This window comes from Balaenoptera musculus, chromosome 6 (genome assembly GCF_009873245.2).
Source record: "Balaenoptera musculus isolate JJ_BM4_2016_0621 chromosome 6, mBalMus1.pri.v3, whole genome shotgun sequence".
Lineage (NCBI taxonomy): Eukaryota > Metazoa > Chordata > Mammalia > Artiodactyla > Balaenopteridae > Balaenoptera > Balaenoptera musculus.
In genome coordinates this window covers 82,284,833-82,305,214 of record NC_045790.1, presented here as the reverse complement: position 1 = coordinate 82,305,214, position 20,382 = coordinate 82,284,833, and the positions used below count along the sequence as shown (strand labels likewise).

General features: G+C 43.2%; 1 protein-coding gene across 1 annotated transcript in view; it reads left to right on the top strand.

Moving 5' to 3' along the window:
• Positions 1-19,055: 19,055 nt before the first annotated feature.
• XPA (XPA, DNA damage recognition and repair factor) overlaps positions 19,056-20,382 on the top strand; it is a 40,438-nt gene continuing 39,111 nt past the window's right edge. Inside the window, exon 1 of the mRNA XM_036854391.1 lies at positions 19,056-19,356. Coding sequence (XP_036710286.1) covers positions 19,185-19,356 — 172 coding nt within the window. The 5' untranslated portion in view covers positions 19,056-19,184. The remainder of the gene's footprint in view (positions 19,357-20,382) is intronic.

The window sequence follows — 20,382 nt, the reverse complement described above, 5'->3', positions numbered from 1 at the left end:
ACAGTCTAAGCAGTTGTCAATTTGAAGCTCATCTAGAGTGTTTCTGTGGCCTTCTTGGAGAGTTATATGCCCAAGCTTGGGAGTCAGCCTGGGTGGGCTCTAATTTCAACTCCTCCATTTGCCACCTGGGAGGCCTTTAGGAAAACCAATAGGCCCATTTTGCCAGATTAATATTTCTAAAGTACAATTCTGATGACATTACATCTCTTCCTTCGGGCCTTCAGTGGCTCCCCAGTACCCACCAAATGAACTGCCCATGCCTTGCCTTAGCATTCAAGGCCAGATTCTCTACTTCGATCACTCTTTTGGCCCACTGCATCTCGTGCACCACAAACACACACAGACACACACACACATGTACACACACCAGGCTTGGCTTTGTATTACAAGCCTCTCCACTAGGCTCATCCCCCCTAGCGAACAGTGGCTTTTTGTGGGCAGGAAACGAGCATCTTATGCACTGTCAGAGCCAGGAACAAGAAATGCCATAGGACAAGTGTTCAATGGCGTTTGTTAAGTTGAATTTATGTAAAAATAATAGAAACTATACTAGAAGGACCCTAAGTGGTTGTGTGTTCAAAATCCTTCATTTTACAGACAGGGGAAGTAAGACCCAGACTGGGAAATTACATCTTCCAGCCCAGTCTTTCAGGAAAACTTGAAGGATTAGAATAAAAAATTGAAAGGTTCCATTTGGGGCCCTATATTTGGGAAACTGTATTTATTTGTAATGATGTCAAATGGCAAGGAGCATGCATTTCATGGTGAAGTGTATCTGTTTTAAAGAAACAAATACAGTTGTGTTCCTTTCTTACTATTCTCTGGCCGTCACCAGCAAATTCCAGCCCTAGTCTCACACATGGCCTGGTTAGAGTGCTCTTTAAACTTCACTCTAATTTTTTTCTAACCTTTTCTTACTCAGTTTTGAGCCTGAACTGCCCTCCAGATTCAAAGTTTTGGAGATGTTTTTGAGCGTCTTCCTTTCCCAGGGAAAACACAGGCAGGCAAACGAAAGCTGCCCCGCACAACAAATCCTCCTTGCTGTGTAAAACCTCAGAGAGGTGGGTCAGTCTTTGCCATCATCTTTGTCATCTGACCACACCTGTGGCCATTATGAGAACCAAAGCCACCTCCTAGCCCTGCGTGCTTTTTATTCTGAATGTGCAGTGTCTGTCAGCCATAGATGAATACCCAGCAACGGAGGGCCCAGAACTGTGGCTCAGACAAGCTGACTGAGGAATTAGAAGGATTTTGTAATAAGCCCATTCATTCTGTCGGATTGAAATACCTTACAATTCCCCACAGCCAAGGACAGCTGTACTTTGGTTTGACATTTTATATGGCATTTTATGCCTGCCTGAAAGCAGGGGTGCAGGTCTGCATAGTCTCTGCCAGAGACTGGGACTCCAGAGACCGGGGCTGGGATTCTGGAGCTATTACTTACCTGCTGAAAGGGGTCTTGGCCAAATCACTTAAGCCCCCTGAGTCTCAACTACCTCATCTGTAAAAGGCTTTCTCCAGGACTACATTAGAATATGTATTTTACCAGGATTTTAAACTATAAGGTAATGTGCAATTGTTCATATTACAGCCGATGTGGGAGAAAGGGAAAAGCAAAACTTGGTGGTTGAGGGAGGGTTGTTTACCTCGATTTTCTCTATAATGCAAAGTGTGAATTCACTTGTCCCTCCTGACCGTGGTTCTTTGACTTAAGTCTGAGTGAGGGAGGGGATGGTCCTAGGACCTGGGGTTGGAGGAACTTCCAGGGGGACCCAAGAGGACTTAGCTATAGGGAGGGGGCACTGCTGGGGGCCAAGATGCTACCTCACTGACACTCAGGGTCATCTAAGCAGCCCTGTACTTCTCTGCATCCTGTGAGGAACCTCTTCATTACTCCAAGTAATTGAAACCACCAATGTCTCTTGGAAGGCAGAATCTCATCTTAAATTATTTTATTTGTTTATACATTCGTCAAATATAGAAATAAATGCTAATGCTCTTGGTATAATGTTAAGTCAATAAGTAAGAGACAACATTGCAAAGTGGGTTCTCCACTATGTAAAAACTATATATGCATAGGTGAAAATGCTAATAGTGGTTGTATTTGAGAGAATAGATAACGGTCTTTTTTCTGCTTTTCTATATTTTGTAAAAACTTAAAATGGCTCATCAATTATTCCTGTAATAACAAAGATTCTATTCAGATATACTTTAATACCCCAAAGGGAAAATCCACTTAAGTATTTTCATGAAAATTACATATACAACTTCAATAAAAATTGATGATGATATAATATGGACAATTTTGAAAATAAGATATTTTATGAATACTAGAGATATCAAGTTCAACCACTCAATAAGTACAATACAGATGAAAGTATATTATAATAAATTTCTTACACAATAAAATATCTGCATGATCAAAAATGCATTCAGTTTCTGAAAATCATACACTTATAACAAGGAATATTTGATACATTTAGAAGCACAGCACAAATGTAAAATAATTGGGGCAGCCTCTTGGGGTTTGTTGTAATAGAATTTAACCTATATTTAGGCTCAAAAAACACTGTCAGCTTGTTCAAAGTCATAGATTGGAATTAATGGAGGAATGTATTAATGTTTACACAGATGTAGTAGAAACATATGTTCTATAGCAGCGCTATGCAAACTTAGGTTCTGTGGAACCGTTATTGGGCAAGAAGTCTTGGATGTCACCTGAGGAAAGAGTTCAGTGGTTAGAGATGCTAGGTAAACCCCAGGGTACAGAATTCAATATGCCTCATCATTGCTTGGCTTCTTGGAGCCTCAAATATATTGATTTTCACTGTGAATCTCCAAGAGGGGTGTGCAATATGTGGCATTTGCTCAAAGCATTTAACCAGAAAATCTCCCCCCTCCCCCAAAGGACGCTTCACATTGGGATATTCAGTGTCACAGGTATGCAAAGACTTTATCTTTTCAACTTTTATTTTTGAACCCACGAAGCAGAGTTCGTCTCTCTCTATTGTCACAAAAGCGGTGTTTTATGAATTTGAAACACAGGTACAGATCACAGTAAACCATTTAATGAGTCATGTCACATGGAACCGAAGCCTAGTTTCCACTCATTCCGTCATTCCCTTGCAGAAGCTGGGCTCTGATGAGACACCAGAAGGCCAGAAGGGACTTGTGAGCTTCATGACACGTTCCATGCTTTGATGTCCTTTATAAAATGGCTTAGGAATGACATGCAATTCTAAGACTCACCCCTCCCATCCCCCAACACACATACGCACGCCCTTTGCTGGCATGTGAAGCGTGCTTAGAAAGGGAAAGAAAAACTCAAACCACAAAACCCCACATTCCTTTTGAGGGCTGTATGTGTACACACCCTGGACCTTTGACCCTCTTTCCCTGCTGAACAGGGGTTTTCGAGGCTTTAAGTCAGGAGTCCTAGACTGTTAAGATGCCACTTTACCAGGCCCCAGCCTTATGGTTTCAGCGTTTCCCTTCTTGGGGGCTCTGTTTCTTCATCTGTAAAATGGGGCTAATGAGCCCTGGTCCTGTCTAACCTCCTAGGATTGTAGTAAGGATAAAACAGAATAAAAATGATATGAAAAGTTGGAAAAGTGAGGCTTCGTTACACTATTACAAGTGGAAACAGTCCACTTTCTGTTTGTGAGGTGGTGGGTAGAGTGAGAAAAAACAGAGGACAGGCTGGAAAACCTAGTGAATGTTCCCCAAAGACTCCCAAACTTCTCTCAGCCCCGCTAGTCCCTTCACTACTTATTCAGCCAATCTTTGTCTTCTTACCAGACACAGGGCTTCCATTCACTCTAAAGATAATGAAAGCAGGAAAAGACAGGACACAGGAAATAAAGTGTGTATGGAACACCATCCATAGCCTTTTTTTTTTTTTTTAATTTTATTTATTTTTGGCTGCATTGGGTCTTCGTTGCTGCGCACGGGCTTTCTCTAGTTGCGGTGAGCGGGGGCTACTCTTGGTTGTGGTGCGCGGGCTTCTCATTGCGGTGGCTTCTCTTGTTGCTGCGCACGGGCTCTAGGCGCGTGGGCTTCAGTAGTTGTGGCTCTCGGGCTCTAGAGCACAGGCTCAGTAGTTGTGGCACCTGGGCTCAGTAGTTGTGGCTCGTGGGCTCTAGAGTGCAGGCTCAGAAGTTGTGGCACATGGGCTTAGTTGTTCCGCGGCAAATGGGATCTTCCCGGACCAGGGCTCGAACCCGGGTCCCCTGCATTGGCAGGCGGATTCTTAACCATTGCGCCACCAGGGAAGTCCCATAGCCTTTTTTTTTTTTTCCAATTCTGATAAAATGTTTATACCACTGAAAAATACATTCAGATGAGCACTTTATATAAAAATCATATGCCAAAAAGAAAAAAGGCATATGGTTAGAAGTATCTGAAACAGCCATAAAAACTGAAGAAACAAGAAAAGAGTTCAATAGCAATTCACCACACCTCTGAATCTGGGGAAAATTGCCATTAATTACAAGGCAGACAGAACTGGATTCAGAAGTCCATCAAAATGGCAGAGAGAGTAGGAAGACCTGGCATTGCATAATGTAGATTCCAAGTGGTTGTTTAAAGTTTCTAGTTACAAAAATGAAAAACATAGAAGTACATAGTGTGTGTGTGTGTGTGTGTGTGTGTGTGTGTGTGTGTGTATATGGCTATTTCTATAATTTTGGAATGGTGAAAGCCTTTCTAAGAATGACTCAAAGACAGAAACCATAAAGAAAAACATTGATTTGATTTATTTTTCTATGTAAAATTAAAAATTTTTATGTATTAAAAAACCATAAACATCTCATACATGGCTAGTGGGATTTTTAAATGATGCAGCCACTTTGGAAAATAGTCTGGCAGTTCCTCAAAATGTTAAACATAGAGTTATCATATGACCCAGAAATTCCACTCCTAGGTATATACCCAAGATAAATGAAAATATATGTCTGCACAAAAACTTGTTACATACAAACTTGTACTTTATAATAGCTATAAAGTAGAAACAACCCACTTGGCTATCAACTGATAAATAAAAATTTGGTCTACCATACCATACAATGGAGTATTATTCCACCATAAAAAGGAATGAAGTACTGACACCTGCTACAACATGGATAAGCCCTGAAAACATGCTGATGTATACTAAAAGCCACCAAATTGTATACTTGAAAAGAGTGAGTTTTATGGTATGTGAGTTTTTTTTTAATCAGTAAAGCTGTTATTTAAAAAACAAACGTAATGGCAAAGCTAATGACAAATGAAAAAAATTGTACCATTTCACATAGATGGGTAATATCTATAATACACAAGGGGTGCTTATATAAAAATTAGAAAATAAATAGGCCATTAAAAATTGGCAAAAGCTAAGATATGCATTTCACAGGAAAAACAGCACAAAAGCGGAATAAGCATTTTAATGTTTATGCTCGTTTTGAAATTTCGATGTTACTGTGGTTTTAGACCTGCTGCTAGATGTTATCATTTAGTATGTTAATAATAAAACTCATATTTTACTATGTCATATTCTGAGAAAGGGTCCTCAAGCTTTATCAGAACGCCAGTGTGTCTGTGGCTCAATAAAGAGTTAGGAATCCCTGAACTACAGGAACAGGTAAATAAAGTATGGCAATGTCTGTATAATGAAATGCTACATAGCCATTAAAGTTGAGTTTGTAGGTGGGATGTAGAGCAAATTGGAACTCTCATACACTGCAGGAGAGAGTGTTAATTGGTGCAAAGCCATTTTGGAGACTTTTTTTTTCTGCTAATGCTGAATATATGCATATCTATGACCTAGCAGTTGCACTCCTAAGCATATATGCAACAGAAATGTATACATATGTTCACCAAAAGACATCTACTGAATGTTCATAGCATCTATATCAGCCAAAACCTGAAAACAACCCCCATGTCCCTCAACAGCAGAATGGATAAATAAATTGTGATATATTTATACAAAGGAATACTATATGGCAGTTAAGTGTGAATGAAATGTTGCTATATGCAATGACACGAATTAATCTCATTCATATACTGTTGAGTGAAAGTATACAGACATAAGAATAAATACTGTATAATTCTATTATCAGTATATAAATACTGTGTTAAGTTCAAAAAGCAGGCAAAACTCATTAGAAATTAGAAGTCAGGATAGTGGCTTCTTTTGCAGGAGAGGAGACAGTGACGAGGAGAAGGTCCAAAAGGTTTTTTGGAATGCTGGTAATGATCTATTGTTTTATATTGGTACTGGATATAAAAGTAGATTCAATTTATGAAAACACTTTGAACTTTACACTTACAATTTTTGCATATTTTGGTTTTTATGTTCTACTTGAATCAAAGGTTGCTTAAAAAATGACACTGTAGAAAAATTTCAATAACATGGAAAGATATTCCTGTCATGTTATATTAAAATATAGGTTAATACAGGTACAAATTGTGTATAGAGTATGCTACCATTTTTTTTCCTTAAGGATCATCACGCATATATGCTTGTAAACGCATAACGTATCTCCAGGAGAATATACAAGTAAATGATACGAGTAATTGCTTCTAGAGAGGGGGGACAGGGAGAGAGATTTATTTTTCACTTTATGACCTTTTGTACCTTTTGAAGTTTTACTTATGTACCTATATTGCCAATTTAATGCATAAATAAATTAATGATAATGCAGATTATGATTTCATTTTTGTGAAAATAAAGGTCTGGCACTACCCACATCAAAATGATAACCGTGTTTACCTCTGGGTGATGAGATTATGGATGATTTTTCTTTATTTTTCACCATATCTGTATTTTCTCAGTCTTCTAATGTGAACATGTGTTTTTTTTTTGGCTGTGCCATGTGGCTTGCAGGATCTCAGTTCCCCTACAGTGAAAGCCCGGAATCCTAACCACTAGGCCACCAGAGAACTCCCAACAAGTATTTCTTTTGAGAATGAGAAAGTCATTAAACTTATTTTTTTGTTTGTTTTTTTTTTTTCGGCCGTGCCACGCGGCTTGTGGGATCTTAGTTCCCCGACCAGGGGTTGAATCCAGGCCCACAGCAGTGAAAACACTGAGTCTTAAACACTGGGCCACCAGGGAATTCCCTAAACTTGTTTGTACAATTTAGTTTTTATCAGTGTTATTGAAATATAATTGCATACAATAAAATGCAGTGATTTTATGTGTACAGTTCAGAGTTTCACAAAGGTGCACCCATCTCATCATCACTCAGTCAAGACAGAGTTTCCACCCCCTAGGGAGTTTCTCCCTGTCCCTTTGCAGTCAACCTTTCCCTCTCCTAAGGAAGCAGCCATTGATCTAATTTCTAGCACCATAGCTTAGTTTTGTCTTCTACAGAAGGTCGTAGAAATGGGATTATACAGTATGTAATCTCTTGTGTCTGACTTCTTTCACCCAACATAATGATTTGAGATTGATTTATGTTTTGTGTGTATCAATAATTCAGTATAATTTTTTTAAATGAAGAGCGATGTCCTAAGCACTTACTGCTTTCTGATCTGTAGACTGAGACCCCATCCACGCAGAAAACAACCCTCCACAGCCTCTCGAGGCACGTCTGCCGCTGCGTGCCTGCTGCTGGCTGAGATCTTCCCGCCTCCACGTCCTGGGGGGAGAGGCAGCAGTCCCCCCCTCCCCCGCGGCAGCGCCAGCCTCAGGTGAGAGCCACCCTGCTCGTCGCCATTGTTCTGCGAGTGACAGCCTCCGGGGCAAATGGAAAGCCTTCAACCTGAAGGCTGTCAACTGCAGACAAGAATTCCTTTCTTTGTCAGGCTGGGTGGTCTCTGGGGCTTCGGCATCAACCTGCACAAAAGATGATAAGCATCGTGTGTGCTTGCAGAAAAACCTCGCCACCACCCAACGACTCTAACCGCACTCCTTTGTAAGGCCAGGATTAGCCCAGACGAGGCTCCCCGTGACTGTGTACAAACCATCAAATCCCAGCCCCAGGAGGGCATCCAGGGGTCGTTTAGTCCATTCCCCCCATCGCGACCCTGACCACCTGCATGCTTCATGAAATATATTTGTCCAAGAATCTTAGTCATAGACATCTAGAAGGTCCCTTAGAGATTACGGTTTGACCCTCTCGGGCTTCAAAAAGGGGTCCAGACTTTCCCAAGGTCACACAACACAAGGACAAGAACCCACGTCCTGGAAGCCTTCCTCTCTGGGGTGCTCTTTCCATTACTCCAAGGTGCTTTTGTTATTAAATGAACCCCCTGCCCAATAGTACAATGTAAAATGTAATTTCTAACTTTCCAATGTAAAAGTGTGTGTGTGTGTGTGTGTGTGTGTGTGTGTGTGTATCTATCTCCTGCAGCCTTCGCGTAGGAAAAGGCTTTCTTGCACCTGTGGTGAGTACACCGGGCCGGGTCATTTATGGAGTAGTTTGGTGCCCTCTACTGGTTACCAGTTATGGCAGCAACAACAGCTACCCCTTACTGTGCCTACTGTGCAGGACATTCAACGTGTGCCATTACTGCTAATTTTGAATCCAAAGAACAGGCCTGTAGACTAGGCAGTTTTATCTGTATTTTATAGATGAGGAAGTAGGGGCTCTTAGACATTAGATGTTCTGCCCAAAGTGGCTGAGCCTGGATTCAAACCCAGCCTTGTGGGACCCCAAGTTCCTTCCACACTTCCATGTCAATGCCACTTGTCACAATCCTGACGCTGTGTGTAGGACTTTCCCCTTAAAACGACTTCTACCCACCTCAAAATCTGCCAGGAATTGGGTGTTAATGCCCCTGTTTACACAATGGGGAGGCCTGGGCTGGGACATCAGTGACTTGCCCAGGGTCCAGATCCAGTAAACCCTGTGCTCCTGTTCAATGCCAGGCTACTGCCCAGGAGAGCCACACACAAGGTCCACAAGGGAACTTCTTCCTGGGGCGGCAGCCTTCATCCAGGAGAGGGATTGGGAGACCATGTTCCCACCCAGGGGACCTCCCTCTATTCTAGGCCCCAAGGGACTCAGAGATAAAGAAAACACGTATTCAACTTGTGGGGGACTCCCATCCACTGGATTCAACAGATGCTGTGAAACTGGGCCCCTGGTGTATGTGTGTAAATGAGTGAATGAATGGATGGAGTGGCTGAGAGGTGAAGGTTAGGACTAATGGCAGAGGCTGTGCAGGTTGGGGGGTGGTTGGCCCAGTGTACTGTAAAGGGGTTGATTTCAGTTTAATTTGAAGAGCCCATTCCTATCAGTCACAGCAGTCCACAGACTGAGATGGCTGAATTCGTGGGCTTGGGCTCCAATCCCTGGATATGCAAGCAGAGTTAAGAAGACCACAGAAGAGACGTTGTAGAGGGATTTCAAGCCTGTATGATATTTTCTAAACATCAGCATCAAGATTTAGAAGTTGGAAGATTTCACATAAAAATCCCAATTTTTAGCTCTTCTTTAACAAAGTAGAAGGCCTGGCTTCACTGGGCCTGCTGCAGTCCTGTCACAGCTGTCCTCTCGGTTCCCTATTGTTGCCCCAGCAACAAGGATGACTGGGATGCCATTTCTTATTGCACCTGTGCTGTTGTTTCTCTTATTGAAAAAACAAAAATAAAAACATCTTTTAGTTCTTTCTGAAAAGAGGAAAAATTTAAAAACCAAGTCATTTGTTTTAAGAAAAATAGTGTACAACATATTTATCTGTGGGAGTGAAGAAATTTCTATACATTTAAAAGGCAAGTGCTCAGCTGGCTCCATTGGTTTTCATTACTAGCTTGGACCCCATGACAGCTTGATTTGCTGCCCTATAGGGTCTTTCGTGTCTTCTCCTCCTGCTGTGTGGACCTCAGTCAGACTTTCACCGTCTTGCCACTTGGGTCTTCAGCTCCTGAGATGAGGGGCCACTGGAGCCGGCCATGAGTGTAGTCCTGGGTCTTGTGGTCTGAGATAGGAGGAAATCCTGCCCAGTGAGGCTGCTATGAACTTCCAGTTAAGTGAGATGATAAAGGCCTGACAGACCACATCGATGCCTCTGCCCAGGGAAGCCCTTTGGAGATGTAGTGCCTTGATCACGACTTTTCTGAATTGGCCTCCCTCCCAACACTTTCTTCCCAGCCCTTCCCTCTCCATCCTGGCCACATGGACAGTGCTCTGATTCTTCGAGTATTGTCCAGAAGTGGGCACCAGCTTCAGATGTGGTCTGAACAGCTCAAATCAGCAGGACAAACGTCTCCCTCAGTTCAGACACCCTGCTCTTATTCTTGTCACCTCAGATCACATCATCTCTTTTCATCAGTCACATCACATGTTGGTCGCCACTGAGTTTGTAAGACACCGAGACCTTCAGATTATTTTTTCAGGAACCCTTCTCAAGAGAGTTCTACCCCTGCCTTAACTGAAAATCATAGACAGTGAATGTTGAACATGGTCCTGGAGATCATCTAATGTCACCTCCCACATATGCAGAAAGAGACCACTTCATCAGACACCCTGACAAAATTGTTGAACTGAAATGAGGAAGTTCACACTAACACACTTAGTACTGTTTTACCCACAGCTCCACTCCTCCAGGAATAGATCTTGATTTTGTAAAACAAACAAACAAAAAACCCCAAACACATTAATCACCCTTTCTAGCTTAATGTCCTTCATAAGTTTGATTAGTACAATTTCTATATTTTCAGGTAGGTTAGTATCACATATTAGATATTCTGCTTACCAGAGTAACTCATTACCATTGTAGAAGACTTAGAAAATACAAAAAGCATAAGGAAGACAATTAAAAACTCTAAGATATCTACAGTACATAAAGAACACTTACAATTCAACAATAAAAAGGCAAATAGGGGCTTCCCTGGTGGCGCAGTGGTTGAGAGTCTGGCTGCTAGTGCAGGGGACACGGGTTCGAGCCCTGGTCTGGGAAGATCCCACATGCCGCGGAGCAGCTGGGCCCGTGAGCCACAATTACTGAGCCTGCGCGTCTGGAGCCTGTGCTCCGCAACAAGAGAGGCCGCGACAGTGAGAGGCCCGCGCACCGCGATGAAGAGTGGCCCCCACTTGCCACAACTAGAGAAAGCCCTCGCACAGAAATGAAGTCCCAACACAGCCATAAATAAATAAAATAAATAAAATAAAATAAAAAAACACTATAAAATAATGTATATTTAAAAAAAAAAAAGGCAAATAATCCAATTTTAAAACAGGCAAAGGGCTTGAATAGACATTTCTCCAAAGAAGATATACAAATGGCCAATATGCACATGAAAAGATGCTCAACATAATTAATCTTTAAGGAAATACAAATCAAAACCACGATGAGAAACCACTTCATATCCACTAGGATGTTATAGTAAAAAAGAAGATAATAAATATTGGCAAAGATGTGGAGAAATTGAAACCCTTATACATTGCTGGTAGGAATATGAAATAATGCAGTCACTTTGGAAAAACAGTCTGGCGATTCCTCAGACTAGTAAACATAGAATTACCATATGACTGAGCAGTTCCACTCCTAGGTGTCTACTCAAGAGAAGTGGTAACACATAACCACAGAAAAACTTGTAAACGGGCATTCATAGTATCATTATTCATCATAGCCAAAAAGTGGAAACAACTCAATGTCTATCAGCTGATGAATGGATTAAATAAAATGTGGTATATCCATAAAATGGAATGTTATTTGGCAATTAAAAAGTGAAATATTGGTACATGCTGCAACATACATGAACCTTGAAGACGTTGTGCTAGGTGAAAGAAGCCAGACACAAAAGGTCACATATTGTATGATTCCATTCATATGAAATGTCCAGAACAGTCAAATTTATGGAGACAGAAAACAAATTGGTGGTTGCTTAGGAATGAGAGGGTTTGAGAGGACACGGGGAGTGACTGCTAACGGGTGTGGCACTTGTTTCTGGGGTGAGGAGAATGCTCTAAAACAGATGGTGGTGATAGCTGCCTAACTCTGTGAATACACTGAAAATGATTTGATTGCACACTTTAAATGGGTAAATTGTATGGTATGTGAATTAAATCTTAATAAAACTGTACGACACTGCCTTTTGTGAGTGCTTTGTGGAACCTCTCTGAGATGTGTTCTGCCTGACTCATGGTGGATGCAGTGTCTCTCAGCAGCCTTGGCTGGATAGGTGTCCACCTTGGGCTGGCTCCTCTGATGGTCCCTGGATGCAGAGGGATTCTGCCTTAAGAAGCTGAAGTGCATCTTGTATCATCCAGGGGAAATAAGGCAGCTGCATGATTATAATACAGGGTGCAAGGTTGGAAGATGGGGGTGCTTGGGAGATGGAGGTGGAGGGAATGGAGTAGCCTCAGAGAAGGGAAGAGGTTACTTCTAGCTGAAACATTGGGAAAAGGCTTCAAGGAGAGAGGAATAGTATTCCTTCAGATAAGATTGTGACAGATGGTGATGGATGTGATCAGGAAGAATCCAGATTAGACTTGAAGCTCCTTGAGAGGAGGACCATTAATTCATTGCTGTATTCCTGGTCCTCAGCACAGGACCTGGCTTGGAACACGGTGTCATAGTGTCATAAAGTTGCTGACTGAATGAATATACAAATGAAAGAATGAGTGAGTGAGTGTATGAACAAAAGAATTGCAGGGAGAGAAATAGTTCAGAAGCAAGAGGAATGCAGGACTGGCCTAGAAGATAGACCAGTTTGGTTAAAGCATAAAGTTCAATGAGGATTCACGGAAGGTAAGTCCCTGCAAAAGGCAGCTGAAACCAGGTGATGGGGATTAGCTATAGACTTGGGGTCAAATGACTTTTGAGCAAATGGTTAAAGCTGTACTTTTTTTTCTTTTTTTTGCCGTGCTACACAGCTTCTGGGATCTTAGTTCCCTGATCAGGGATTGAACCCGGGCCTTCGGCAGTGAAAGCGCACAGTGTCCTAACCACTGGACTGCCAGGGAATTCCTTAAAGTTGTACTTTTGAAAGATGTGGTAAGGCCAAGTGGAAGATGGGTCAGAAGGGGTCAGCCTGGAGGCTGGGAGACCAGCTTAGAGGCTGGTCAGGCAAAAGATGATGGGGGCTAAACTAGGCCAGTAGTCGTGGGACCAGAGAAGGGATGGAAGCCAGAGACATTCAGCCAATTTCCAAGCATTATAAAAACTGTAAAAGCAAGTGCATCTGGTGACAGTTCACCTATTCAACAGAACTCCAACTATTAGAGGAAGTACTTGCCAATAAAAAAGTTGGAATAAAAGTTGCAACCACACTTTTTATAAAGGTAATTGAAAGGAAAACAAAAACCCCAATTGGGGATAGTAAGAAAACAGGGAACCACAAAACTATGACCCCATTATGTAAATTGGAGTTCATCCATATAATGAATGAGCCCTGGACCACATTCATCCTCCCTTGGCCCTATCTAAGACTGGCAATAATAACTCTCAGACCAGGCTTCAGACAAAGACAGCCCAGTCTGTTTCAAACCACTTGGTTAGCATGTAAGGTATTACAAGGATCTGGTTTCTGATCCCAGCTCTGCATTAACTCAGGCAGAACAAGTACTAGTGGAGAAGTAAGAGGAAGACATTCTAATTTCCAGACTTACGAGTTTAGTGGTTGAGAATATTGATACTGGGGCTGGGCTGTGCCTGGTTGAACTCAGCTCTGTCACCTTGACCTTGAACAAGTTATTTAACATCTCTGTGCCTTAGTTATCTCATCTATAAACTGGCACTAGTGAATATACTCATTGAGTAGTTATGAAAATTAGATTAATTAATAAATTTTAAATGCTTAAAAACACCTACTATATTATATACTAAGCACCATGTAAGTGTTTACTATTATTATTATTATTGCAAAAAACACTGGCCAAAGCTAGACAACAATGGAGCAGGCTGTTCTGAAGTAGAGTGTTCCCTGTCACCACAGGTATAGAAGCAGAGCTGAGGTGGTTGTCAGGTTCAGCTCTGGACATTGAGTTTTCAGTGCTGGTGAGACATCCGACTAGGTTTATTCAGTATTATTCTATTTATTTAATTCCACAAACATTTAATGAGCAGCTACTCTGTGCCAGACATTGTGCTGGTGATACTGGGATGAAACAGATGGTCCCAGCTCTCGAGGACCTGATAATCTAGTTAAGGACGGCAGGTAGGTATCACCTCTGGTGTGGAAGAGCCACAACATCAGCACACACGAGGTTCATAGGAGCCTGAGGAAGGAGACAGGGCAAGTTTCCTGGAAGACGTGGTAAGAAGCAAGGTCCCTTGGGCCACATTCAGGACCTGGGGAATGCAGAGTCGGGAAGATCTGCCCTTGCTGGTCAGTGGGTGACTGGATTTTGGCCTCCAGTGCTGATAATCATTTTTCCTAGGTCCTGTCCTTAGTTGAATGTTTGGACCCTCCTACTTCTTATTGCTTCTGGAAAGAAAATTTTTGTGAGTCTTTAAGATGTTTTCTAAATCCCTTTGCACACACATTTTATTGATCAAGGTTCCAATATGATGTTTTTGCCTCAATCCCTTTATCTTTTGGTTCAGGGAGGTTGAAATCTAAGTTCTTCCAGAAGGAGCATCAATCACAGCCAAAAGAGACTGCATTTCCTGGTTACTAAATCAATACAGCTTAGGTCTACGGGATCGGGCTAACTTCTGTGTTGCTGCATCCTCGTCCCAGACAGTTCTCCCCCTTGGCATGCTCCTTACCACAGATGTTCTCCTATTGTGAATTTATGCCAACGATGTTCAAAGTAACCACATTAAGGGGGTAAAGCCCCAGGAATCAGGGGAAAAATGAAAGTAAAAAAGAAAGCCACACACATGTACTATTTACTAGATAATAAAGACAAATATGTTCACATCCTGTCATCTCAGGCATGAATAACCCCAGAAATGCTCTCAGAGAGGAGGCCCTGTCAGGAAACACTGCCAAGTTTCTCATTCCCCATCCTGGCTTCCATTCTTACCTGCCTGCTCTTTTTCAGCCTCCATTAAGGGCTTTCAGTTCTTCCTGTGCTTTGTTAATTACCCCTCTTTCAGCCAGGATCACAGTTGGTCTGGCAGGTGAGAGGTACAAAGCAGGAAGACAGATGTAGTTGCAGGTTTTTCCCGACACTGTGAATGGGAAGAGGCAAGAACACATCCACTGGTCTGTTCTCCTTGCCTGTTTTCCTTTTGTGCCCCCACCAAGATGACTCATGCCCCTGTGCTCCAGGCAAGCCCTGCAGCCTCTGTCACTGTGTGGGATGCACAGATCAGGGCATGTACTCCTCTTTTCTCTAAAGGAGGAGTCTCAGTTTACCTTGGTTGAGGCCTCAGCTAACAATTCAGACCCAATTACACGAAACTTGCTAACAAAGGTCAGGAAGCCCAAGGAGAGGGAGTTACGGTAAAAGGAAATCCAACAGTTTGTCAAGAGTTAACAAAATACCAGGGCTGGTGCAGCATCTGAGCTATGGTCCATGTCCTTCAATATTCAAGCTTGGAATGCTTTTCTGGGGAGGAGTTTCTAGTGGCTAATTATTGTCAAAATTTACATTGGGGGAGAACTGTTACCTTGTCCTACGGAAATATTGCACAGCCTTAGATGCTCCTAGAGCTGTGTAGAGTCTAGAGGGGTCATTTAAGGGTGCTGGCTCTCAAAGTTTGCTGCCCATTAGAATCATGGGGGTGGGGGAGAGGTTGCTTTATAAAATCCTAATGCCCAGATCCCACCTCTGACCAATGATATCAAACTCTGTTTGTGGTTTTTAAACTCCCCAGGTGCTTCCAACGTGCAGCCAAGTTTGAGAACCTGTGGGCCAGACCCTTACTATTGGATCTGTGGTTCGTGGAGCTGCAGCCCCATCAGGGAGCTCATTAGAGATGCGTATTCTCCAGTCCCACCATGGACCTACTGAATGAGAATGCTCATTTTAACAAGATCACCATGTGACTTGTATGTGCATTACAATTTGAGAAGCAGTTACTTTTCTTCAAACATTGGGCAGTTGGCAACAATGGGCCCAAATTCTGTCTACCCACTGGAGCTGTGCAGTAGCTTTTCCCTTAGCGGGGCCCTCACACTCCAGTTTGCCAGAGCCCCACACCTGGATGGATTCATTAACTTCCGTTACCTGCCTGGGCCCAGTTAGAATTGGAATTTTTAAAAACCTTACTATAAAATAAAATTTACCATTAGTAACACATAGTACATTCACAATGTTGTGAAGCCGTTACAACAGAACATTTCATTACCCCAAAAGGAAGTCCCATACTTATTAAGCAGTCGCTTTCTCATTTCCCTCTCCCCTCAGTCCCTGGCAACCACTAATCTGCTTTTTTGTTACTATGGGTTTGCTTATTTCAAATGTTTCATATAAAGAAATGTATAATGTTTTCTTTTCTTTTTTTAAAAATAAATTTATTTATTTATTTATTTTGGGCTGTGTTGGGTCTTCATTGCTGTGAGCAGGTTTTCCCTAATTGTGGCGAGCAGGGGCTACTCTTCGTTGCGGTGCACAGGCTTCTCATTGCAGTGGCTTCTCTTGTCAAGGAGCACAGGCTGTAGGTGCGGGGGCTTCAGTAGTTGTGACACGCGGGCTCTAATGCGCAGGCTCAGTAGTTGTGGCGCACAGGCTTAGTTGCTCTGCGGCATGTGGGATCTTCCAGGACCAGGGATCAAACCCGTGTCCCCTGCATTTGCAGGCAGATTCTTAACCACTGTGCCACCAGGGAAGTCCCTATAATGTTTTCAAGGTTCATCCACGTTGTAGCATGTGTCAGTACTTCCTTTTTATGGCTGAATTATATTCCTTGTTTGGATATGTCACACTTTGTTTATCCATTCATCATTTGATGGACATTTGGGTAGTTTCAGTCTTTTGGCTATTGTGAATAGTGCTGCTATGAACATTTGTATGCAAGTTTTTGTTTGAACACCTGTTTTCAACCTTTGAGGACTTGAATTCTACCTGGGAGTGAAATTGATGACTTATATGGTAATTCTATATGTTTAACTTTTTGGAGAATAGCCAAACTGTTTGCCATGGGCAGCACTGTTTTACATTCCCACTAGCAATGTATGAGGGTCCAATTTCTCTACATCCTTGCCAACATTTGTTATTTTCTGGGTTTTTTTTTTTTCCTCTTAATTCTGGTCATAGTAATGGGTGTGAAATGGTATCGCACTTCACTTTTGATCTGATGCTTTTCATTTGCATTTCACTAATGATGAATTCTTTTCATGTGCTTGTTTGGCCACTTGTACATCTTCTTTAGAAAAATATCTATTTAAGTTTTAGCTCATTTAAAAACTGTTTATTTGCCTTTTTGTTATTTAGTTGTAAGAGTTCCCTTTTCAGATACAGGTATCCCTCGCTTTTCAAGTCGCTTTATCTCAATTTGCTTTTACGAAAGACCTTCATTAGTACCTGTTTTTGCTAACAGAAAGAAATGTGAAGAGGATTTCCGCTTTCAGGAAAAAAGGGGGAAAGCAAAAATAGTGTTTGAGTTTGTTTTGCATGAGGCAGTATAGAGGCAGCGCGCTTTGAGAGAATGACACCACCAAGCTCCTTCCCGGGGAACTGCCCTCAGCATCTTATCATCCAGCTGCCATAGCTTTCAACTGTGTCTGTGAGCATCTGTGCTTTATCTCGATTTATTTTGTGCAGGTGCATTCGTTAGCAAGATGTGTCCTAAGGTAATTGCTTCTTTGCTTTATGCCATTTTGGCTTAGAAAAGGTTTCTTAGGAATGCTCTACTTTTGGATAGGGAACATGGAAACCTGTATATGATTTCCAAATATTTTCTCCCATTCTGTGAGTTGTCTTTTCATTTTCTTGACAGTGTCCTTTGATGAACAAAAGTTTTCAATTTTGATGAAGTTAAATTTCTCTAATTTTTTCCTTTCTTGCTCGTGCTTTAGGTGTCATATAGAATTTGAGATTTTATCACCTGGACAAGATCAATGGATGGGGAGCAAGAAGAATCTGAGGAGAAAGGGAGTAGGGATGGCTTGAGGTCTCTGTCTCCAGTTCAACCCAGAAGAGCTCAGCATTTCTCTGCTTTATATAAGGGTCCTCCAGTTTAAAATATACATGTATTTGATAGATTAGAACCACTAGTTTGTGCTTGTCAAACTTTTATCATTGAATATTAGTGGGAAACCTCAGTGTGCCAGCTTGCTCTAAAAACTAGTCCCAAATGGTATATGTAGTAATTAGAACTTAATGTTTTCTGGCTTCAGTTAAGTTTTATTTGTAATAAAGAAAAAGCATACATTTTTAGAAAATCATGCAGTGTTTCTTCTGCTTCATTTGCCACACGTTTGGGAAGTCAGGATTTGGCCCAAATCCAAACCCACTGTCTACCTGGTGGCAGCTCATCCACACTGAAGAAACATTCCAAGGAAAAGACAGCCGAGCTCAAGCATACCAGCCTTGGGAACCTGGTGCTGCATTTGCCTGATGTCACAGCAAGTGAGAGTTTAAACCCAGGCGCTCTCATTTCGAATCTAAGACACTGTCCCCCTAGGCCAGGTGTTGTAAGTAGTCAGACCAATCATCTATTGATCTCTCTTGATTGGCACTACTATTACTACTAGCTGCCATTTTATTTTATTATTTCATTTTACATTTTTTGGCTGTGCTGCTGGCATGCGGGATCTTAGTTCCCCAACCAGGTTTGGAACTCGCGCCCCCTGCATTGGAAGCACGGAGTCTTAACCTCTGGACTGCAAGGGAAAGTCCTGCCATCATTTTTGAAAGCTTTCTATGTGCCAGGCATTGTGCTGAAAGGCTACATCTAATCTTCCCAACAATCATGAAAGTGGTTCCGTAATTATCCTCATTTTACTACTGAAGAAACTGAACTCAGGTTAAATAACTTGCTGAAGTCACGCAGATGGCAAGTGTCAGAGATAGGATTTAACCCAAGTCTGACTCCAAAGTCCATATTCTGAACCACCCAGCGAAACTATTATTTCAAAGATGACCAGGTCTTAATCACCGATCTCTGCCACGGCCCTCCCCCTGGGTTAAAGCCAGCCAGTAGTCCCCGGGCCGACGCGTGCGCAGACTCCGCCCGCCGCCCCTCCCTTTCTCACGTACTTCTCAAATTGCGCAGGCGCTCTCCTTGTCGGAGGCTGAGCCGTGGAGCAGGCGCGGAGGCGGAGCAGGCGCGGAGGCGGTGCCGGCGGGGCCTTGGGCACGCTTCGGGGCGCCAATGAGCGTGCGCGGGGCTAGAGCCACAGTCCTTGGGGGAGCACGGAGATGGCGGCCGCCGGGGGAGCTTCGTCTGAGCCGGCGGTTTCAGAACAGCCGGCGGAGCTGTCTGCCTCGGTGCGGGCGAGCATTGAGCGGAAGCGGCAGCGGGCGCTGATGCTGCGCCAGGCCCGGCTGGCGGCCCGGCCTTACCCGGCGACGGCGGCTGCGGCTACCGGAGGTTTGGGCCCGGGCGGCGCCTGCCCCTTCTCTCTTTCCTTGCGGACCTGGGGCAGCGTCTGGGTGTGGCGTGCACTCCCTTCGCGTTCCGCGCAGACCCTCCCGCAGTCCCAGGTGCGGGGGGTGGGGGTGGGATCCGCTCAGCGGGCCTTGTCAGAGCGGGCTGTCCGAGACCACAGGGCGACTCCTGACTCCCAGCCCTGGCCTTTCCTCCCTGCTCCTGGGCGGTCCTTAGCTTGGGAATGCAGCCGCCCGCGCCGTCGGGAAATGCCAGCCAGTGCCTCAGCTCTCCCTTTCTGCTCTCTTCCTGCAGCTTTCACCGGTCCCAGGGGTGGTTTTGGTGTAAAGCTTTTAGACCTTGTAACACATTTAACTAGTGGTCCTGCACCAGCTTCCCTCAGTCATCCATTTACCACAGGGTTGATTGAGTGCATATTCCGTAACCCGCACAGTGCTTGCTCCCGCTGCGCCTTCGTGGGGCTAACGAGTGGCACCTGTTGTGCTTCACGTTTTTCAAATTGGCTGATTTGATTCTCACAGCTAACCTGTGAGAAAATAATTAGGACAGGGTTTGGTATCCCTGGTTTACTGAGGTGGTAACTGAGGATCAGAAAGGGAAAGGGGGGTGTGCTCAGGTCCATCCCAGTAAGTGCAAAGGCTAATCAGGACTAGAACTCGGGTCATCTGACCCTGGGTTCGGGGCCTTTCCTTGCTCACCAGCTGCCTCTGCTATACTAGGCATGTCTCTCTCTCTCATAAGAAGAAAGGCTGTTACTCTTGTTTGGATTTCATCTTTCCCTTTTCTTAGCCCGTGGCGGCTTATTTGTCTCTTTGCCTATCATGTATGTGTCTATCATGTAATTCTCCAGTGGGGTCAACTAATAATTGGGGTCAGTTCTCCAGTGGGGTCAACTAATAATTTTCCTCAGGGAAATACAGTTTGGTTGACATGTGGTTCTTCAGGACTACCTCTATAATGTGAAGCACAGGTGTTCCTAAACCTATATCCATACTGTGTGAGCAGTTG